General features: G+C 38.2%; 1 protein-coding gene across 2 annotated transcripts in view; it reads right to left on the bottom strand.

Annotated features, from left to right (window-relative positions):
• Positions 1–24,565, bottom strand: part of NCAPG2 (non-SMC condensin II complex subunit G2) — a 53,484-nt gene that overhangs the window by 23,019 nt on the left and 5,900 nt on the right. For both annotated transcript variants that reach the window (XM_050891258.1, XM_050891259.1), the window contains exons 5-13: positions 24,235–24,392; positions 23,217–23,351; positions 14,619–14,713; positions 13,686–13,755; positions 12,896–12,982; positions 10,179–10,274; positions 5,178–5,303; positions 2,277–2,456; positions 1,043–1,195 (exon numbers count right to left, since the gene is read on the bottom strand). In XM_050891258.1, the coding sequence (XP_050747215.1) occupies positions 1,043–1,195; positions 2,277–2,456; positions 5,178–5,303; positions 10,179–10,274; positions 12,896–12,982; positions 13,686–13,755; positions 14,619–14,713; positions 23,217–23,351; positions 24,235–24,392 (1,100 nt within the window). The remainder of the gene's footprint in view (positions 1–1,042; positions 1,196–2,276; positions 2,457–5,177; positions 5,304–10,178; positions 10,275–12,895; positions 12,983–13,685; positions 13,756–14,618; positions 14,714–23,216; positions 23,352–24,234; positions 24,393–24,565) is intronic.

Raw genomic sequence — 24,565 nt, 5'->3', positions numbered from 1 at the left:
GATAAGCATGTCCTAATAATTAGGCTTAGCAAGAGACAAAAACATGATTAAAATAAAATATAAAATTGAAATTAGGAAACCATTAACAGCAGAGAGTGGAGAAAGAGCTCAAAGACGCTATAATGCCTAAGGCTAGACGGTATCACCCTAAATAAGAGTCCACAGCAGTACAAAAAGGTCATTCAAAATCACTATAAAAAGATACCAAAATCCCAAAGGACATGCCCAGAAAAGACAAATAGAAATTATAAAAATAGGTAAATAAAAGTAAAAAAGCAATTCAGTAAAGGCATTAAGCATTTAGAAGGTAAGAGAGTCCTGACGAGCTAGCCAGCTGAAAGTGTGGCTGTACCTACTGCTCTGCCCTGCCATGGCCACGAGAGGGCAGGGAAAGACAGAAACAGGCTGAGGAAAAGGTCTGCTGAGTGCTTGTGAGACCAGCAGCCACAGAAAAAAAACAGGCAACCACAGAGGCGCCACTGGACCTACTGATCATTCCAACCTAGTCACAAATGTGGAGTAGAGGAAAAGGAGAAGAGTGTACTTGGCTCAGCTTAAAAGCAAACTTTCCAGCATACCCATAAAATCTCTGTTGTAGTAATATCCAGACACAGTACTATCTCCTATGGTTAATTTTTCTGTGAAGAACAGCTATGGAAAGGCTGAAAGCTCACCAGGACTAGTCACAATTTTTTTCTTTATTTATTTTCAAAGATTTTTCATGGACACCATGATTTCAGTAGAATTCACAAAATCACTGGAAAGAAGTACTTCTAGACTACTACCTACATTTGGATCAAAACCTTTAAAATGGACAGAAGCGACTAACAGCAACAGAATCCACAAGTCTTAGAAATAAACTCAGTTACATGCTTAAATATATGAAGAAGGGAAAACCTGAAATTAAGAGTATTACTACCTTAAGCGTGTATTTTTTTCCTTTTAGGAATACTGCAGTAGTCTCAAAAGGTACTTCTTTTTTTTAAATAAATGCCTTGATTTTATCTCCTTCTTGCTACTTATCAAGTGTCACTTATCCTACCTTAGCAGCCTTGGTAGCCTTAATTTTCAGCAGCATATCAACAAAAGCCACTCGCACTTTCTCTGAATTGTCATGAAGACTGTGTTTGACTGCTGGCAGGAGCTGTTCCAGTAATGGATGACTTAGTTTGTTGTCCAAAATTATCGGTAGGCACTGCAAGAAAAAAAAATTATGCTAAAAAAAGAAATTTAAAGAGCAGATTTGAAAAAAGATGTAGCTAAATATTGTTGAACTGGACCATGACACTTCTAAGGTTAAATTAAGTAAGGATAGACACTGTGCATGCATATTTTTCTTGTAATACTCTTTAGTAAAAAATGCTATGGTTATTTCAAATTTCCAGTGAACTGTGTTCAGTGAACTCATTTTCAGCTGAAGCAGCTTCAGATCTACACTGAGGCCATGGTCTTGCCTTCTACCTGAGGCCACAGCGTCAAGTACTTTTTGTGGCAGCAATACCAGCTCCCTAAACTCTGCTGATTTCAGATTAAAAATTTTTTTATTGCCTTCTATTGTCTTTTTTTGCCAAGTTATTTTTAAATCAGCACTTTCTGCTTATCCAGTATAGACCCCATGCACCTCTAGTAGAGCAAGTGAGGATTAACATGAAGATAGCTCCAATTTAAGGCTGAATTGACACATACATAAAATCTTTAAGTGAAAATACCGCTTAGGGAGTTCATTTTTCTGTCCAAACTATTAGTTATTTACCAGATGCCAGAAAGATGTAGATGAACTAACCTTAACATACTGAACCATGCATGGAAGGCCGGCACTCCCAGAAAAACAGTATGTAATTATATTCATCCAAACCTCCAAAACACAGTGTGGTACAAAATCATAACATAATTGTGCATGTCTTGGGATGAGTTAAAACCAGTGACATAGAAACATACCGGAACCTGCCCGCATACATTTTCAAGTCTAAGCATAATTTCTAACAGCTGAAATAACTAAATTATCAGGTTGAAACAATGTATATAAGACTGGAAATGCAAAGTGGTTCAGAGTCACAAAGCCAAACAGTCACTATTTTAAAAGGCATTTGTTCATTCCAAATGTGTGGCTTTTATAAAACGTGTGCAAAACTTGCATGTATTAGGAACTTTATTGCCTAAGTCATTTTGCAGAATAAGTAATTTCCTTGACATAAAGTGGCCTATACTAGAAACCTGTGCATCAAGTAAAATATACAATGACAATCATGATTTTAAATTTAGAAAAAAAGATTTACTTTAAAAACAGAGCATCGAACATCAGCAGATGTTATATCACATGCCAGGTCTCCAGTTAGTTTTTTTAAAAGATCAGCAAGAATTGTTGGAGGAATCATCTCCCAGTATTTGGATGTTATCTGAGTAACCCCGAGTATCCCTGTAGAGCGGACAACTGGATGAGGATCTTCTAAGAGACTCTAAAACAAACAGAAGAATAATAATGTGAGTATATGCATTATTGTGACTCTACTGCTGTTTGACATTAACCTATCATAAACAAATAGCATTCCATTACCTTTTCATCATTATGCAAATTGTCATACTACGAAAGAACTGTAATATTAATATTCCCTCAAGGCATTTTATTATGAAGCAAACTAGGAAATTTAAGTCAGAAGCAAAATTAAGACAAATATTGGCCAATTTTTTTTTAATTGGACTTTTGAAAGTTTTTTTAAAAATAACTCACATTAAGTCTTGCATCTGTGACTTAATTAAGAATATTTAGACTTCTATTTACATATGAGTTTACACTGGCCACTGTTCCTATGCAACAATATAAAAACCTTGAAATTCATTCAATTATCTGATGTTTACATTCTTAAAGACCATACTCAAGATTTCCCAAAATTTTCTTAATGAAAATACTATGCCCATTCTCACCCATCTAGACTGGTAAAGAGTTTTTTAGGTTATCTCCATTATACTTCATTTTAGAAGTATTTAGTAATACAGTACTGAACTTCCATTGAATGCTTACATATTAAATGTAAAGCTCTCTTCACCAATCCTAGGTTAAGTAAGGATCAGGTAAAATGTGGGAAAAAAAACAGGGAACACAGGGAAAATGTGGGCCCTCTCTGGAAGGAAACGGGAGACCTGGTTACCTGGGACATGGAGAAGGCTGAGGTACTCAATGACTTTTTTGCCTCAGTCTTCACCGTCAAGTGCTCCAGCCACACCGCCCAAGTCACAGAAGGCAAAGGTAGGGACTGGGAGAATGAAGAACCGCCCGCTGCAGGAGAAGATCAGGATCGAGACCATCTAAGGAACCTGAAGGTGCACAAGTCCGTGGCACCTGATGAGATGCATCCACGGGTCCTGAAGGAGCTGGCGTGTGAAGTGGCTGAGCCACTATCCATCATATTTGAGAAGTCGTGGCAGTCCGGGGAAGTTCCCACTCACTGGAAAAGGGGAAACGTAACCCCCATTTTTAAAAAAGGAAAAAAGGAAGACCCAGAGAACTACAGGCCAGTCATTCTCACCTCTGTGCCCAGCAAGATCATGGAGCGGATCCTCCTGGAAACTATGCTAAGGCACATGGAAAATAAGGAGGTGACTGGTGACAGCCAACATGGCTTCACTAAGGGCAAATCGTGCCTGACAAATTTGGTGGCCGCCTACGACGGGGTTACAGCATTGGTGGATAGGGGAAGAGCAACGGACATCATCTACCTGGACTTGTGCAAAGCATTTGACACTGTCCCACACGACATCCTTGTCTCTAAATTGGAGAGACATGGATTTGATGGATGGACCACTCGGTGGATAAGGAATTGCCTGGATGGTCGCACTCAAAGAGTTGTGGTCAACAGCTCGATGTCCGAGTGGAGAGCAGTGACGAGTGGCGTTCCTCAGGGATCAGTATTGGGACTGGCGCCGTTTAACATCTTTGTCGGCAACATGGACAGTGGGATTGACTGCACCCTCAGCAAGTTTGCTGATGACACCAAGCTGTGTGGTGCGGTCGACACGCTGGAAGGAAGGGATGCCATCCAGAGGGGCCTTGACAGGCTTGAGAGGTGGGCCCCTGCGTGCAAACCTCATGAAGTTCAACAAGGCCAAGTGCAAGGTCCTGCACATGGGTCGGGGCAATCCCAAGCACAAATAGAGGCTGGGCGGAGAATGGATTGAGAGCAGCCCTGAGGAGAAGGACTTGGGGGTGTTGGTTGACAAGAAGCTCAACATGACCCGGCAACGTGCATTTGCAGCCCAGAAAGCCAACTGTATCCTGGGCTGCATCAAAAGCAGCGTAACCAGCAGGTCGAGGGAGGTGATTCTACCCCTTTACTCTGTTCTCATGAGACCCCACCTGGAGTACTGCATTCAGGTCTGGGGCCCCCAGCATAAGAAGGACATGGACCTGTTGGAACGAGTCCAGAGGAGGGCCACGAAGATGATCAGAGGGCTGGAGCACCTCTCCTATGAAGACAGGCTGAGAGAGTTGGGGTTGTTTAGCCTGGAGAAGAGAAGGCTCCGGGGAGACCTTACAGCAGCCTTCCAGTACCTAAAGGGGGCCTACAAGAAGGCCGGAGAGGGACTTTTTACAAGGGCATGTAGTGATAGGACAAGGGGTAATGGCTTTAAACTGAAAGAGGGAAGATTTAGATTAGATGTAAGGAAGAAGTTCTTTACTGTGAGGGTGGTGAGGCACTGGAAGAGGTTACCCAGAGAAGTTGTGGATGCCCCATCCCTGGAAGTGTTCAAGGCCAGGTTGGATGGGGCTTTGAGCGACCTGGTCTAGTGGAAGGTGTCCATGCCCATGGCAGGGGGGTTGGAACCAGATGATCTTTTAAGGTCCCTTCCAACCCAAACCATTCTGTGATTCTATGATTCTATGATCAATATCCATTACTCATGCATCTAGTCTTTCAAAAGCATCTTTCATTCACAGATTAATGAATAACAATCCCAAATATTTCCTTTTCAGAGTTGAAAATGGTGCATGTCATCTGTTGTCAACATACTACAGAAATTTAAAATATTAGTTTCTTTTTGTATTTTCTGCTTCACAGGCCTGTATTTCCCTATGAATACTATCCAGAAATTCCATAAATTTTAATTGCCTCAACAGCTGATTTTTGAGTTAGCTTTGATGAAAGTTTCATTTTTAACATTTTAGTTTCATTGAAACTTACAAAAAGTTCTTCAAACTGTTTCTGAATTTCATTGTCCATGTCTTCAGTGTTAAAACTGGGATCACGAACAGGAAAAGCATCAACAAACAAAAATGCTGCATTTGATCGAACTTCTGAGTTTCTGGCCTGTTAAAATGAAGGAAAAAATATTTTTTCAGTAAGTACAGACTGTTAATATCAAAAGGCATATCCTGTCAAATACTGGTCTCCAAACACCTTTAGCAAGTTAGTGTTTTTAATTAAGTAGATGGAAGAGATGAATTTTTAAATGTATGGAAGAACTTACAGTAAAATATTATTTTTATTTTCTTTACCTTACATTTCTGCCCATTCAGTAAAACCTGAGTTAACAGTACAATCAGCTTTCAAAGCATATCAACTTCAATGACCCTGAAGAGTCACAGTCAGAGTTTCTGTAATGCTGAATAAATTAAAAGCAGTTGGGATTTCTCTTGGTCACCTTAAAGCTCCACTTCAAAACACAAGAATCTTGAATTCAAGCAGATTGAATTAATTAAATTGCCTGTCAAGAGACAGGTGATTTAATTGAAAAGCTCTAGCCTGTTTCTTCAAGAAAACAGTATTTAGAAATTAAGTACCAGCAAGCCTGGAGAGTAACTTATCCAACATAAACATATTCAGTTCTGCATCTATGCACATAAGTAATAGGACCATGTTCTGAGCTCCAGGCAGCTCATCAAAAATCTAAAGGAAGCCTTATAACCCTCAGACATTTTACCATTTGTAATAGTTTTCAGTGTCTTATACTATATATTTCACTGGTTGTAGAGCCCCAAATGCAAAGAAAAATTTAAAAAGTGTATATTTAGACACTCATTCAGTGAAAAATAATTGGCCCTGTGGACTCTTAGAGGATAGAAAAAGAGCAGGCAATGAAATGAAGAAAAGATGAAATTCAAGGCACCTCAGGGAGAAACCCGAAATCTAACCATCAGACTACATTTTATTTATCAAAGACAGCAGTGCAATGATAAGGGCCTGTGCTGACTTCTCTTGGAAGGAAGAATTTTGTTCAGATTTTGGGTCCAAGTTAAAACAAACAAATGTGTGTGTGTGTGTGTATATATATATGAGACTATATATATACAGTGTAATAAACCAAGCAAAGTAGGCTTAATTCTAACAGCACAATAAGAGACAGTTCAGGGAACATCCTGATTATTCTAATCATCCAATTTTCTTCTTCCCTTGTCATAAGAGACATTCAGATCAAAGGCAGGGAAAAGAAAAACACGGATGACCATGCAATATTTAGAACTGAATAAACTAATGGCAAATTAAACCAGAAAAACACAAAAGAAATAAGCAACAATTACTTCATTTACAATTTATTTTGTATTTCCCTTCTGGACTGATCCTCATATGGTGGGTCACATCTCTGGGTAGAACCAAAAAATTCCAAATTCTTTGAGTCAACAAAATTAATAGCAATTCTAAATTTAAGACTACAAAGGCAAATAAAGTCCATATATACATTCTTTAGTTAGGGATTTGTGTTTTACTTTATTTATCATGGATAATACAAACAGTCTAAAAGTGAAAAGATTATAATTCTTAATTCAATTCTACAAAGCTGTAGAAAATCCTTTAACTTTGAGCTTGTCTATATTGAAGAATTAATGCATAACAAGCTAATATGTGAATTCAGGGTGAAATAGCTCTTCTGCACTAATATTTCATGTGAAAATTAATTCAAGTATGTTTTTGTGCAATAACCTAGACCTTGTCTACCATGGCCATTCCAGAAAGTTAATTTTCATAAACTTTCTAAGTGCATGACACTGAATTCCATTAAGCTCACTTTAATTCTGAACTGAGTACCCACAGTTTAAATTCCTGCCTTTAATTAATTGGAATTTATCCCAAATGTATTTGCATATTCAAGCTCGTAATAGAGTAAATGTCTTCACAGAGGTAGAACCTAGGACTTTAAATTCATGTTCTATTTTATTCCACACTGACTTTTCCATGCAAGAGGAGCCTGCAGTTATTTAAATGACTAATGTTTCTTTACCTTTGTGCTTGTACAATTCTGAGGAACTTTCAGAACCTTTTTAAACAATACTTTAATATTTTTGTTCAGTTAATTTTCAGAGCTTTCTTTTAAGTTTCATCTGGTCTTACAGGTCCTGAAATTCACTTCCAATTATTTAAAACACTATTTTTCCCCAGAAATAGTTTAAAAGTGTGGGATGTTAAAAAAAAACCAACCAAACACGCCACTTTAAAGCAATCACGTCCTTCAACAGCTTGAATTCCTGGAGGAGTGGTTCTTGACTTTTTGAGCTTGATAAGAAATAGCTTAATCACTATTTATCTCACAATAAATATCCATATTTTTAAATTTATATAGCTTCTTATACTAATAACCAATCACTGCACAACTATCTCTGCTATGTTTGCATGAGACTTACTTTTCATAATAAAGACATGAAAAAAAATGAAGAAGTTACATAAGGGCTTATATTATAAAAACTTAAAGTTGCATAAAGGCTTATAAAATATGTGTAGGTAAAAGCCACAAAGGAAGCTTGTGCGATCTAAGTATTTGCAAAACAAGCAATTTAAGAAGAAACAGAGAACTATGCATTACAAATATGTGTTCTCATTTTAAAGATTTCAGACATGAAATCAAGTAGTTTCAACACGAACAGTTCTGGAATCCTTTGTATTCTTACAACTGATTTTTCCTTTCTGCAATAAGGAGGGGTAAAGAGGTCCTTCTATGAGTTCCCTTTCTGTTTTGTAGCCAGTGTTCTAGAACAAGATTTGTTCTTCACTATAATAAATTAGGGATTTGCACACTGGTTAAAATAGGAGCATCAAACTGGTTATCTAAAATTAAACTATTTCAAGCTTTGGTGTAGAGTCCATACCAATAAGGATAATTATAAGCTTCCCTCCTCAGTTCTGTATCTTAAACTACTAGTGATTCTGAGTCACAGCAACAGTTATCTTAAAAATGCCAAATACTTCAGCAGTACTATATGAAAAAGAAAAATTAACTATACAAAAGTCACACAGCAAGACAGTGGTCTATCCAAAAATAAATTGCCAAATTTTGATGTTCAGTCACATATTTCCTTTCACCAATCACAAATATGATACTGAATCATTTGGAATTCAGAATCTTTCCTTGCACTGAATTATTACATGATTCCTACAATTGCTGCATTCAATTTTTTACAATCCTCCCTTTACCATTCTGAAATCCATGTTCACAACAGTTGGATTATTTTGCTGTATTAAAATAAATTCTCCATGATCTATTTGATATGCCTGTTAACGTCTAAACTTAAAGTGATTAACTACATATGTAGAAGCTGTCAAGATAAAAACAAAACAAAAAAACCCAACCAAAAACCAACAAGAAAACCCCAACCAACCAACCAAACACCCCAAAAAACTTCCTAAAATTCAGATTTGTTCTAGCAATGGAACCATCAGTGATGTGAAAATTATGAATAGCAGCTATTAAAAATTTGAACCACTTCTGGAATTAGGAATTTCTCCCACTGTCTTGCTGCAAATCAATAATTAACCTTTCTTCCTCAAGCCAAACCTTTCTGTTACATTCCTCCAAACAAATCTATGCAGATTTAATAAGGTTTGACAGAATGTTCCTCTGAAGTACTTTAATCTTATATTTGAGTTGAGTCCTGGGCTTTCGAAAGTGAACTACTAGCCTCCATTTACAGATAGCAACTCCTTTAAGAATGGAATACCATGTTTTGCTAACCACTCTGAAACTGTTTCTGAGACACTAGTCAGGAATTTTGCTATGCTATCAAAAATCAATTAAAAACCCTATTCTTTTTAGAGAGAGAAATGTACAAATTAAAGAAAGCCATGCTTTGTAGCTACTATTCTTTTGCACTGAAAACATATATGTTTCATCTAGAAGGATCCTTCTTTATATTAATTCTAAAGGGATAGGATCCAACCCTTAATGTAAGACCAAACAAGATACTGCTCTCGCGATGAGTCTGTCCATCTTCCCACTTTTACCATAGCGTTCTATTGAAACCAAACAGCTCTCAACTCCTTCCTGTAACTCATAAAATCCATTTTAAACAACTTTTTAAGTTGTTTTTAAATACGTTCAACTTCAAGAGTTTTTAAATACTTCTCTCGTGGCTAGAGAAGATGCTATATGACCAATCAGTAAATAAAACTTCAGTAAATGTTTAACAGCACTTAATTTGGCTGTAACAAATGGTATGCGTATGCTCTCACTGAAGGAATTTCATAACCTCAGACAAAATAAAAGCTGTTCACAAAGAAGGAAGCTTGGCTCATCTTAATCACAGAGTGTAACTGAGCAGGTAAACTGCAGAAGGTACCCTTTAGTCTGTGCATGCAATCCACAGGAAGACATACACACTTACCTTAAAAGTACTAGAAGTCAGAAATTTCATTCTGAATGCTTGACTAAAAGCACATCAATAGCATGAATGTCTGTACATACAATCAAACTAGAATATAAGGTTTTCTAAAATAATACTCTGATAAATTAACTGAGCTGTATTCTAAGGCTGGTAATTAATCAGAAGGTGAGACTAAATCATCCTCTGAACATTTCTGGCTTTGATCAATAAAACACTGATCATTCCATAAAAATCTTGGAAAACAAAGTATAAGATTACACAAAATTCCTGAATTGAGAAGAAGATGAGAATACCAAACTTAGTGTTAGTCCCACTGTCTACTGCCATTCTGGAAAGCACTCTGCGTACCTGTAAACAAAACTGAATTATAGAAGTAAATTATATTAACAAATTAGAATATTGTTGTGCAAACTATGCCTAATTACAGTTTGCAAAGTTACTCTGCTACAGCTGGAATGCTGAACACACTGATTTTTTTTTTCCCCATAGCCATTTTATTTTAAAAGCAATTATTAAAAACAGAACATGTGGGAGGGACCCAAAATTTAGTAGTTGCAGAAAGACAGTCCTATTTTCTGAAAAGGATAATTACCTTCAGTGCTCTCCAAAGGATAGGCTGATACAATCTATAGAGCATTTCTTCAACTCCTTGACGAACTTTACTTTGTTTATGAAAATAACTCAGCATCTGAGAAAAACAAACAAACCAATCCCAAAAACCATTTTTAACAGTACTTTCTACATTCAAGAAGTGTGCAGGAGTTCTCTCATTTCATTATTTATGTAAGACCAAAGAGTTTTCCATACTATGGAAAATGATAAAACTAGACATATTAATTGACCCTATATTTTATTAAAAAGTCTCAAAAATCATAAAAAAAGAAATACATCTAATAAATATCCCATTTTATAACTTTATAGATTCAATAAATCTATATAAAGATCTACAACTGAGAAATAAAATCATGTCTAGAGTCAGTTTCACAGCAACCACTCATTTTTTGTTACAGTAAAAAACTCTATTTTTAAAGTAACTGGCAGAAATACTTTAAAACCATGTAATTATCAACTACAGATAAATAAGCCATTTCTCTGTTAAGAACAAAGGAACATTATTTGGTAACTGGAGTTATCCAAATAAAAATCTACAAACTTAATACATTTTGTATGCATTGATGAAAAGCAAGTATCAGCACTCCTTGTGACTCAGAACTGTGCTTAGTTAGCTAAAGCTCCTTTTATTTTTGTACCTGAATTATGCAGACAAAAAATGAAAGTAGAAGACCAGAGCAGAATATGAGAAAGAACATCATGTAACTTGATATGAAGTAATTTCTCCACCCAAAACACTGGCCAGTTTGAAAAGAAGTTGACCCTCTAGTGGTCAATACTTCAGGTATTCACAGCTACAGCTCCACAGGGAAGCCTGTGAATAGCATCTACAGAAACAATGCTATAGTGGAAGAATCCCTTTTCTCTGGTTTTGAAATATACTGAAGTAAAGACATGATATAATTTATAAGAGACTATGTAGCTCTTATTTCTACATGAGAACAATGGATCTAACCCAGGATTAATGGCAAATTGGTACTGTTTTCTAATAGATTTCATTAGAACAGTGAGTATCAGATATTTGCAAAATGGACATAGGTTTTATAATCAAAACTTTGAATTCAGAACGAAGAGTTGTACGTGTTGCTTTCCCCTCCCTCCCCACTCTTTCAATAAAATAGCCCAAACTTTGCTCAAGTGAATGACTGTGGTTGGTTACTCTCGTAATTGCTACAGGAACTTCTGGATTATGAAGTACCATTTTGAATCAAATTCTTGCATATTGAAAAAGAATGCGTCATTCAAATGTATTCCGAGACCCACTGCCCTCGCAACTCAAAGACAGATTTATTTACATCACTGTCCTCTTTCAAGATCATAAGCTTCTGAGTCTGAAAAACATGAAATGCCCTGCCAAAAGCCTACTCCATCAATCAGGAATCAGAGGACAAGGGAATCCACTATAGATATGCGAATCTATTTACATTTGATAAAAAACAAAACAAAACCCAAAAAACGAAACCAAAACAAATAAAAACCCCCAATATAGGATTGTATACTGGTGTATCAAGCTATATATTGCACATACTATACACTCCAGCATCTATATATTTGGGGGAAAGCATGGGAGGTGAAGGGGCATAGATCAAATACAAATGCCTTGTCTTAAAAAGCTTTGTGCACTTCTCATTTTGCTTCAAATGTTTTGCTCACGAATAAAAGCCACAGACAGACAACTAGAATCTGTAACTGAATCAAGGCTTTTCCCTATGAACATATATACAAAACCCCCATATATAACAAAAAGAAAAAACAAGTTTAGTTCCAGACCCATCTACTAAATTGGCCTCAAGGAGCTTATGACTTTTTGTCCCTGTGATAGGCTATAGAAAGATCTATTCTCTAGGTAAACAAAAGCTTAGACAACAGACAGCAAAACCTGTTCCTGGCACTCTGGAAAATGCCCTGATATTTCTATTGTTGAGCACCAAAGACAGATCTGGTGCAAAACTGTAAGCAGGTTCCTCCTAAAATTTGTTCTAATATTTTTTCTCAGAATATGCTATTTTTTAAGTAAGTATTTATGGGTTGGCCCTAGTCACCAGCTAAGCACCACACAGCCACTCACTCACTCCGCCCAGTAAGGTAGGGGCGAGAACTGGAAGAGAAAAGGAAGAAAACGCATGGGTTGAGATAAAGACAGTTTAATAAGTGAAGGAAAGAGGACAAAAGAAACCCAAAACAAGTGATGCAAATGCAATCACTCACCACCTCCCACAAGCAGACCAATGCCCAGCCAGTCTCTAAACAATGGCTACCTCCTCAGAATCCACTTTCCAGCCAGTCTCCAAGCAATGGCTACCTCCCCAAAATCCACTTTCCCTCAGTTTTTATTGCTGAGCATGACGTTATATAGCATGTAATATCCCTTTGGTCAGTTTGGGTCAGCTGTCTCAGCGATGACCCTCCCAATTTGTTGCTCATCCCCAGCCTACTCCCTAGGGAAAGAGAGTAGGGAAGAGAAAGCCTTGACACCATGCAAGTACTGCTCAGCAACAGCCAAAACATCGGTGTTATCAACAATGTTTTAGTCAACAAATCCAAAACACAGCACCATACGGGCTGCTATGAAGAAAAGTAATTCCATTCCAGCCAGACCTAATATAGTATTTTAGTATGAAATGGAAATTTTCCACTTTATAGTAACTGATCTGATTCTGATGCTACTAGCTCACATCATGCTTTATAGGAACTTACCTCTCTAACTTTAGAATGAACAGAAGAACTTCTGGGAAGATGAATTCCATGATGCATGAAATCCTGAATGCAGTTATGCTCAAGTATCTGCAGTAAAAACACATACATGCTACTGTTAACACAGTAAAACAATAACAAGTACCGTAGGCTGTGCAACAACTTATATTTTTCTCTAAAACAAACAACTGAAAACAGTCTTTGATATTATTTCTTACTTGGCTTCTGCTTGGCCCAAATTTTTCCACACTAGGGGCCTCTGTCTGCTTAAACTGATTTTAAAAATTTCAGAATATAAAATTAATCTTATTCTCAGAATCAAGTTTGGAATACAAAAGCACCTCCACATAGTAAATAAGAATTATTTGGTATCTGAAATTTGGCTGTAGCATTGTTGTGATATAATTATGCTTTTGATCATCTCCATGGAAATCCACAAAAACTAGATAAATATTTAAGCTATCAAATATATAGACTTGCACATACTGAATAAAAGCTTCAATAACTCAGCTAACTAGTATATTTACGAAAAACGTTGTGTATATGCATAGTTGTGTGAACAAATATTTCAGCAGCAGAATTAAAGGTGTTTAAATGCAGCCAAGCTGACCACAGTGGGCAAACATTCAAAGCATGACATGCTGTTATTCCTTGACAACCCTGAAGAGGTCCTTTGCTTAGGGAAATAATTCCTTAAGGCTTGCTTAGGAACCTTTCTGAGGTTCAAAAGTCATGTATCTTCTCCACCTTGAAATTCAAAACTATCCAAATGAAATTTCAAGCATAGTATTACCTCTACGAATTCTCCTGACACCTTCTTCCAGGCCCTGAAGTAAACTTCTGAAATGTATTCCATCAAGGATCTGTATTAACGTATGGGAAACACTTTCAAGCAAGCATTCTAACCATATCTATGTACAATTCATAAAGATAACAACATGAACTTTTGATAAGTACCAATATTATTCTTAATTCTGTGCATCAACATTATTTTTAGAAGAAGAAATTATCTTGAAAGTCCATACTGATAATTACGGAAAAACAAAGTTAACTGTTAATTAATGAACCCAAGCACTATTAAAAAAACCAGGAAATATCTCTTATGGTGGGAAAGTCAAAACATTAGCACAGATGTTTTATCATTTATCTCACAATGAATGCCTTAAATTCTTTATAAAGATGTACAGGTATACATTATTCTAACTGAAAGCATTAGAAAGCCTCTGATTTTAATATGAAGAATTACTTCTGTAATATTTCGCTGAATAATCAAAGGGAAAAAAATCCACGTTTTTCATGCATCAGCCAAGTTATTAGGCTATGATCCTGCAAGTCACTTCTTATTAGAATGTCTCTATATAGAATCTTACCAAATTAAATTAGAGGTTGCTCATAGGAAAAAATAAAAACACCTTACAGAAGCAGAAATGGACCTGCAACTCTCACACAAACACTGCAAGTAATGCAGCACAGTTTATATGAAAGTCATTTGCTTTAGCTAATGCTAAATAAGCATTTTACTATACCTATAATTGTACACATAGGCATGTGCAGAGCAACTATTAAATGAAGTTGCTGAAACAATACGGTGGTTATATTCAGCAGATTTGAAGGTCTCTGGATTCTGATATATTTTATCAATATACTAGGTATTTTAGAGTGTGAGACAAACAAGATTTTAGCCAAGATCTTAACAATCATTAAGAACTCTAACTGTGATGCATACCTTGGAAAGAATTGTAATTGGTTTTTAACAGTTCCATGTATCATTTTAATGAAGTTTACATTCCAGCTGAACAAAAAGCTCAAGAATCTTCTTCCCTGTTGGGAGGAGAAAAGAGGAAAAAAAAAGGGAAGTCAAACCCCAGAGGAATACCCAATTTAAGAACCACCTCAAAAATCAGTAAATACAGAGCTTAAAGATCAAAAGAAATGACACCTTTAATTTTTAAAAGCATAGATGAGATCGTTGCATGAAAAAAAAAAGTTAAGATTCTTAATTTTTAAACAGAATTCAAGTATTACTGTTATTTATACTGTGGAGAAAAGGCAAAACAAATAAACATGTGGATTACATATCTGCCTGCATTTTTTTCAATGTCCATTCTGTTTTGGTGTGACTTCAAGTAGTATTCCATAATGATAAGGGACTGTGCAACTCAGGACCCTCATCAAGGCCACATCATCAGAGCTCTGTCAAGTGCAGTATCATTCCAGGATGACACTGTAATGATGATGAAGGTACAAATAAAATAGCATGACAATTCTGCCAGCATTGGATACAGAAACATTTTTGAACAAAGCCACAGAGAACAGCTGGGCCACTGAGGAAAATAAATGTTCTGATTAGGAAGGACAATTCCTTTCCTGTTGCCTCAAGAAAGGTAATATTGAAAATCTCCTGGAGCTGCTTTAATTCATGAAAACAGAAAAAAACTATTCAGTTTTTTTCCTGAATCAGTTTTCTTCCATTTTAGCAAGTCAGAAATGGTGATGACAAATCTGATGAGCAACAGAATTTTTGCACGAAAAGGCAGTGAAAGGCTGTGGATGGAGGAAATAAGCCCTTGCCCTTCCGGAATCAGCAAGATCTGCCCATGGAATCAGAGCTTTACACAGTATCTGTACAAACAGCCTCACTGTGGCTCATCTTACAGATGAAGTGAAGGCATTCAGCTTCTGAGACTTTGAAAAGTTTGATCATACATAAGGGTGAGTCACCCAGTTGTAAGGGTCCTTTGTACCTGTCAGCTTTCTAGCCAAAAATAAGTCAGGAAAATTAATAAGGAAGTGCAATAGTAAAGAGCACATGGGCAGAAGTTCAAAAGGTGCACTGAACAATTAGCAGAGGTTCAAAGGCACTTCCATTGAGAGCTGGACCAACAGTTATGTTCAGACCTATGACAAAATAGAGAAAATAAGGCTGAGAATGCCAGACACACTTTGAGCTGGAGTAGGGGTAGAGGGAAGGAAGCATATAGGCAGAAACTGCCCTTTAGTGGAACTGATAGCTTAAATGCCTTCAGGTCAAGAAGTCATTCAGAAGATCATAAAAATCAAGACCTAAAGGCTAAACACAATGCCAAGATCCTTGTCTACAGGTCTGATGGAATTCTTCCTGTTGGCAATGAGAGCTTCTACCAAGAAAGAAAAAAAAAAATCAAACGAAAAAAAGTCACTTATCTCCAACTTTGGTGGTATAATACATATATTGGAGTCCCAGTGGTGCACTCTTCCATCAACATCCCTGACAAACCAAAAGGTCTCAAGGGAGTCTTGACCTACAGCTCCTGCCTCAACAAGGCAAAGATGAGGACAAACTCAAACTCATCTCATCTTCTACAACCCTGGCAGCAAGACAGATGAAGAAAAGTCACAAAGTAGCTTTCAACCAATTCTTTTTTGCCTTAGATTTCAACAGATTGACCCTGATCCTGAAAATTATAGTAAGTGCCTCTGATTTAATCTGCTGCTTGTGATCAATGGATCTGAAACAATTACTGTTATCAACTTTCTCAGTATCATGAGAGGTAAACTGGTGATAGGTGAATAAGATTGCAAACTTGTCATCTTCGGGGTTAATGCATTAACAGAGTGTTGGGCATCTGGTACTGCTGTGCTTGTGGACATAGTACCTGTGACTTTGTCAGTTGTATACACACACAGAAGGTTAGCAAGGAACAAGAGAGTAGAACAGGCCTACCTCTAAAACACAATAATATATGCTCTGCAAGGCTTTCCAGCTGTTTGACTGGAAACCCCGCCTGAACAAGAACATTTTCATAAATCACACAGAGATGTAAATTCAGAGAATCACTCCACTAAAGCAGCCTGAAAATAAGCCACTGAGAAATATTACTCTGTGTTGAATAGCACAGTCTGGGAAGGCAGAAAAACTCAACTCCCTGATCTTGCAATGAAGCATAAATGTGCAATTCTGTATCAGTTTAATCTGATCTAGAACCAGGGTACCACATTCCTGACCCTCCCCTTCCCTTCATCCTCGCATATGATGAACAAGTCCAGGCAGTTAATCTGGCTGAAAAATAATCTTACTAGGAAAAAAACTGATCGGCTACCTCCTTCAATCAACCCATGACATAGCTGCTTGAGCATTTATACTGTGGAAAGGAAAATAAGAATGCTAGCCCATGACAACACAAGATCATTGCAATCTGGAGTTACATCAGCTTAAGCCGCTATGGAGCTACACGCTGGGATGTATACTCTAAAAAGAATTACGTATACTTTTCCTAGGACCTGTAGAACAAGCCAGCAGGCACTAAAGGGAATATTAGCCCTGATACATAGGAGTTCAGTTTCATCTCAAGGCAATTCATACATCATGTTGATATTTGGTATGACTATTAGCATTTTAGAAATAGACACAGAATGTAAGAAAAATGTCCAGCAGAGATACTGAGGGCATGTTGGACATGTTGCTACAAGAAATCTACCATTAGTGAAACGAGCCAGGCAGGGAAACTAGAGAACACACACGAGGTGGGTTGTCACTAAAACTAAACTCCCTCATGATGCAAAATCCCAAACAGAAGGACTTGCAACGGAAGTACAATAGTTTTATAGCAACAGGAAAATGGTTTGAATACTTTTAAATTCAAGACGCTTAATCTCCTGTCTGCAGAGCTAGAAAAATCCCAGATAGTTACCATTCTGGATCTGTACTGGCAGTTCACATATTGAATTTGGATTTCAGCTCACAAACCAAGACATCTAAATTTGGATGTTTAAGTCCCTAGAATGTTAATTGCCTGGAGAGTGATTCAGGTGATTAGCTGTTTAGTAACTGCTTTATGAAGCTGAATTGTTCTGTTGACTCCGTTGACTAGGGGCAGTATGCCACTGCCTAAACATAGAGCAATTTTAAACACTCAGATGGTTTTCCAGAAGGCAGAGATCTATGACAGATCCTGTGTTTTATGTGCCAGCCCCATGTCGATGTCTGAGGCAACTTAGGTCATTTAAAGTAGCACAAGTCATTCACTTATATTTAATCAATTAAATCCTTCCCAGGACCTGTACTGATTAGGCTCCTGTGTAGATGTCTAAATTGGTTTCAGACACCTAATTTAACTAAACCCTATCTTGCAGTCTTTCCAGAATGGGTTGTGGTTCCCCTTTTATTTTGAACTAGTTTCCTCAAGGATGTCAACTGACTTGTGTATTGGGTTTACATGGCAAGGTTTTGGTAGCTGGGGGGCTACAGGGGTGGCTCCTGTGAGAAGCTGCTAGAAGCTTCCCCTATGTCCGATGGAGCCAAGGCCAGCTGGCTCCAAGACGGACCCGCCGCTGGCCAAGGCCGAGCCAATCAGCGACGGTGGTAGCTCCTCTGTGATAACATATTTAAGAAGGGGGAAAAACTGCTGTGCAACAGCAGCCGGAGAGAGGAGTGAGAATAGGTGAGAGAAACAACTCTGCAGACGCCAAGGTCAGTGAAGAAGGAGGGGGAGGAGGTGCTCCAGGCGCCGGAGCGGAGATTCCCCTGCAGCCCGTGGGGAAGACCATGGTGAGGCAGGCTGTCCCCCTGCAGCCCATGGAGGTCCACGGTGGAGCAGATATCCACCTGCATCCTGTGGAGGACCCCACGCCAGAGCAGGTGGATGCCCGAAGGTGACACCCCATGGAGAGCCCACACTGGAGCAGGCTCCTGGCAGGACCTGAGGCCCCATGGAGAAGAGCCCATGCTGGAACAGGTTTGGTGGCAGGACTTGTGACCCTGCAGGGGACCCACGCTGGAGCAGTCTGTTCCTGAAGGACTGCACCCTGTGGAAGGGACCCACGCTGGAGCAGTTTGTGAGGAACTGCAGCCCGAGGGAAGGACTCGCATTGGAGAAGTTCATGGAGAACTGTCTCCCATGGGTGGAACCCCACACTGGAGCAGCGGAAGAGTGTGAGCAGGAAGGAACAGCAGAGACAACATGTAATGAACTGACCGCAACCCCCATTCCCCATCGCCACTCGGGGGGAGGAGGTAGAGAATTCGGGAGTAAAGTTGAGCCCAGGAAGAAGGGAGGTGTGGGGGGAAGGTGTTTTTAGATTTGTTCTTATTTCTCATTATCCTGCTCTGTTGTTAATTGGCAATAAGTTAAATAAATTTCCCCAAGTCAAGTCTGTTTTGCCCATGACAGTAATTGCTGAGTGATCTTGGTTCGTACAGCTTAGAGAAGAGAAGGCTGAGGGGTGACCTCATCGCAGTCTACAGCTTCCTGAAGGCGGGCAGTGGAGGGAGAAGTGCTGATCTCTCTCTGGTGACCAGTGATAGGACACATGGAAATGGTATGAAGCTGCATCAGAGGAAGTTCAGACTGGACATCAGGAAAAGGTTCTTCACGGAGAGGGTGGTCGGTCACTGGACCAGGCTCCCCAGGGAAGTAGTCACGGCACCAAGCCTGTCAGAGTTCCAGGAACATCTGGATGATGCTCTTCACCATATGATTTAGTTTTAGGTAGTCCTGTGAGGAGAAGGATCCTCCATGATCCTTATGGGTCCCTTCCAACTCGAGATACTCTGTGATCTCCCTGTCCTTATCTCAGCCCATGAGCTTCCTGTCGTATTTTCTGTCTCCTGCCCAGTTAGGAGGGGGAGTGATAGAACATCTTGGTCAGCACCTGGCAGCTAGCCAAGGTCAACCCACCACAACTTGCCAGGTAAAGAGAGGCATAAGAGAGTTCACTTCCTACCAAAATAGACTCCCATTAACAGATCACTGAAGAAATTGCAAGGGTGAACTAAGTGACAGCAGAATACTGCACTGACTGAAAAAGCCTTGTTGGATGATACAAAAAGCTTCCTTGACTGTAGCAATACTCAAACATAGCACTAAGGTTAGCAAGACATTTTCCAAATGGAAGAAGAGGACAGAAAAAAACCCATATGACTTGCAGTAGCATTTTCAGAAGTTGACACATGCATCCTTCTGCACATGTTTGAGCGTTAAGACAGAACATGAAGCCCAGCTGGCAACAAGTCAGTAGTGGTGTACCCCAGAGGTAAATACTGGAGCCAACACTGTTTAACATCTTCATTAATGACCTAGATGAGGAGACAAGAGTACATGCAATTTTGCAGCCACATCGGGAGGAGTAGTTGATACACCAGACCGGGTGTTCTGCTGTTCAGAGACACATTGAAAAGCTGGAGAAATGTGCCAACAGGAATCTCATGAAGTTCAACAAAGGGAAATGCAAAGTCCTGTTCCTGGGAAGGAATAACTCCATGCTCCAGGACAGACTGGGGGCCGACCTGCTGGAGAACAGCTTTGTAGAAAAGGTGCTGGGGTTAAGTTGAACAGAAAATCAGTAATGTGCCCTTACAGCAAGGAAGGTCAACTGCATCCTGGGCTGCACTAGAAAAAGCATTGCCAGCAGATCAAGGGGGGTGATCCTTCCCCTCTGCTCAGCACTGGTGAAGCACATCTGGAGTGCTGAGTCCAGTGCTGGGCTCCCCAGTACAACAGAGACATGGACATGCTGGAGTGAGTCCAGTGAAGGGCCACAAAGATGATGAAGGTACTGGAGCATCTTTCCTATGAGGAGAGGCTGCAAGAGCTGGGCTTGTTTAGCCTGGAGAAGAGAAGGCTCAGGGGGATCTTATCAATGTATGTAAATACCTGACAGCAGATGTAAAGACGATGGTGACAGACTCTTCTCAGTGGTGCCCAGTGATTGGACAAAAGGCAACGGGCGCAAATTGAAATACAAGAAATTCCTCTTAGACATAAGGAATATTTTATTTTCTTTTTTTTTCCAATTATTTTCACTAAAAAGGTGACTGAACGCTGGAGCAGTTTGCCCAGAGAGGTTGTGGAGTCCCCATTCTTGGAGATATTCAAAACCCCACTGGACATGGCCCTGAGCAACCTGCTGTAGCTGACTGCTTTGTACAAGGGTGTTGGACTAGGTGATCTCCAGAGGTCCCTTCCAACCTCAAACTTTATAATTCTAATATTAATGCTCAGCAACATTACTTACTTAGGAATAACCAGAAGAAGAATTAGGAGGAGCAACTATTATTTCCGCTCCCTCCCATGTTAAACGTTTCGGGGGAAAAAAAAAAAAACAAACCTCAAAAGACAAAACCAAACCCAGAGCATTCCTCAATAGGTACAGATTAAAATTAGCAAAAAGTCTGAGAATGGCCAAAGCATCCTTGATTATATGTCAGAACTTATCAAGCTTGGAGATGAAGAGCCTGAAGCTCTTTCAGGGCCTGGAAGCCCTGAAAAGGGAGATATCCTATCAAGTTCTACCCACTATCATAATCGAATAAGCAGGTCAGGTCCAGAAGTGCATCTGGCAACAGTGACTATGGACCTGTCAGCTGTGCTGACAGCATTTGTAGCTTTGTGTAAAGAGGTTTAGGCTAATAAACAGACCTCAATAGTTTTAAAAAGGTATTCTCAGAAATTAAGAAAGCTCCCAAGCCCACTCAAAGTTTTCAGCACTCTGAATTGAAGCCTGGCAGGCAATACTAGTAATTCAATGGAAAGAACTGATGAGAAGATTGGACATAATCAATAACGGTCTGTATTTGTGAACAGCGGTTTAGATCTTTCACCTTTATCAGAAAGGAATGGATGGACTAACAGAATACAAATTCAGCTCCCAGCTGGGAGCTGCTACTTTCAGTCAATCCTTCTAGCCATAAAGCTAAGGATTCAGGATTAAGGATTTAAACCACTAACGATCATATGCCAGAGTGCAGTAAAGCTCTCTCTATATCTACCTAGAGATAGGCATATGAAAAAGAAAACGTGACAAAATGTCAAGAGATCAGAAATCACTGGGAGGAGGGAAGAGCAAAAGCTTGGGCAGAAGAGTAAATGTGCAAAGTGTGACCAAATCTGCATATTCTTGTGGAGCAAAGGGGATGTGTTTTGATATGCCAGGAGAAAGAATCAGTACCAAGTCTGATTATTACCGCTTTTTTCCCCAAAATTAAAAAAAAAAAACAACAAAAACACCCCACCCTTTTATACTGAAGGCTGTGTTTCACTCAAAGATTCAAGGTACAAACTTTCTTTAGAAAATCTGTGTAGCAATTAACATGTGTTATATTAAAAATCTCACAAGATGTGGAAGAAAAAAATAACTACAAGAAGTTGCTTCTGAAGCCTAAATAGCAGTTTCATTTTATATATATAATTCCCCATTATTTACTGTGCCTATATGAATACAAGATATTAAAGCAATGCAGTGGATTCAACTAAAAAAGAAGAAAATAATTAACACAGAATCAAATATAGCTAAGGCATTTTAAGTACAGTGACAAAGAACACATACAGGTACACACTTTTTCAGGAGGATAACAAATGACCTAAAATGAAATCCATCAAGCGCATAAAACTAAATGCAAAATCAGTCAATAAAGTCTTACCTGTCTTCCCTCTTTCCACCCATGTTTTCTCTCCTTCCTTTCCCAACTCTCACATTGCCTTAGTACATCCCAATTTTAGTCAAAACTAAAACATCTTAAAATACGATGTGTAAGTAACAAAAAAACCCCAAAACCAACTTTGTGTCAATTATCCAAAACCTGGTCTATCAAACTTTTCACCTAATTCATTTGCTACCACCGTTTTTAAAATGCCATATCCCCATACTGCCACAATCATACAGCAATCTCAGAGCTCATTTTATGACAGAAGTTCATATATTCCATGAAAGGGAATATATATATTTTAAACAGGCAAGGAGGAGTTAGAACTTCAGAGCCAATGTCAGGTTGTCTCATCACCTAACCAGAAAAAAAACTTGGATACTACTATCTCGGTGCACAGGCACAAACTAAAAACTACAATACAGCAATTCTTCACTGACAGAAATGTAGGTAGTCAAATCAAATAATTCTCATTTTGCTGTAAAGTTGGGTTCTTCTTATGCTACTTTTAAAACAGACTATGGCAATGCAATCTTCTGAATGGAATCATTTAGAAGAGAAATTATTTTGCTACAGTTATCTGTCTCCAATAAAAGAAAAACTGCTATAAAAGGAGAGAGTTATAGCAGGGAATGATTTTAAGTATTGGGGGACATGCACTGGAAGCAAAGCACTTCGTACTTATTACCTCAGGATACATGAACTTGAGTGATGATTTAGACATATAATTTTACACTTTAGTCTGGAATAGAAATAAAGGGTTTTCCAAATGAAACAGAATATCAACCATTTATAGCTTGGAGTCAGAGCTGATTTGTCTTGTATTGCTACCTACTGTACTGTAAAAAAAGCCTTAATGCAAAACCATTAAAAGTAACCGAAGCCCACTCACATAAAATCACAGTAAGATAAAAGTTTGCTTACCTCTTCTTTTTTAATGTGTTTTACACTCATAAAACACTGAAGCAACAAGTCCTTGACTTCATTACTCTCCTCTGAATCATAATCAAAACAAAGTAATATCTGATGTAGATTCCATATACGAACTACATCTGCACCCTGACAGGAAAAAAAAGCCCACATTATAGTGACGTAGGTATAGCTTTAATGTGAAGAAGCATTTAAAGGATTTTAAATAATGAATTTGAAATGCATTGTTACAGACAGAAGATTTTCAGATTGTAAAATTATGAACATTAATTGACTTTCACCACATCATTGGGAAAAATTACAAAAATATGTGTAACTGCAGAAATACTGACTTCCAACAACTGAAGACATGCTCAAGTACAGAAAGAAAGCTGCTATTTCATGCAAAATAGTTGAAAACTGTATTATTCCACTTTTGAAACTTTATACGACGAAAGCAGTTAACAGGGAAAAATAAAAGAAAGAAATAAGTAAAGGAGATATTTATTGGGTTAGTGCAAAAGATGCATGCCACAACACTCTAAGTAACTCACACATTTAAAAAAAGAATTTCAGTCCATTATTAGAGAAATAAGAGAAATTATTTGTAGAGAGATACAGAGTAACAGAAAATGAAGCTTCCCACATAAGAAGTCTATGAGTAGCTGAACATAGTACTTAAAACCTGAATTAACTAAAAGAGTTAATTGCTATTGAAACCTCGGTCATTGGACTTTACAAGCGAGTGAAGAAATTAAAAAAAAAAAACCCAATGTAAAAAACCCCAGTTCACTTGTGAAATTGATGCCAAAATTTTTTAAAGTTTGTTCTAGAGAAGGCAACATTTTAATATGTTGCTTATGCAAGCAACACCAAAAAGACACTTTGTAATCAATATATATCCTACGTTTTATTAAATGAGAAGCACTATGACATGGAAAACAAGTTAACTTGAAATAAAAGGTATTTTGGAGGGATAATCTTTCTTGGAATACTCAGTAAAAACCTAAAAGCCTATATAGCTTCAGCATACCGTAGCAGCTTTATTCAGGCTTTTTCTCAGCAGAATGATAAATAGAGTCTTCCCTAGCTGCTCCTTCCCTTCCAGTCCTTTCTCCCACCACATTTCACATACATGTTGGATAGCACCCTGTAGGATTTTTTCAGATTCAGGTAATGCTGGAAGAATACCTACAACAGTAATAAAATAATTATTTACTGCAATGAACCAAGTTATTCCTGTAAAACATTAGCCTGTTAGTACACTAACTATACTTCACAATGTCAACCAGCTCTTGCTACGTTTACACATCTTGATGGCTTATTCTCACTGTGGGTATTCAGGCAACTTTGTTAACCCTAAG

The sequence above is a fragment of the Gymnogyps californianus genome, chromosome 2 (genome assembly GCF_018139145.2).
Source record: "Gymnogyps californianus isolate 813 chromosome 2, ASM1813914v2, whole genome shotgun sequence".
NCBI classification, from domain to species: Eukaryota; Metazoa; Chordata; class Aves; order Accipitriformes; family Cathartidae; genus Gymnogyps; species Gymnogyps californianus.
The sequence above is the reverse complement of the archived record's forward strand: the minus strand, read 5'-3'. Positions and strand labels throughout refer to the sequence as shown.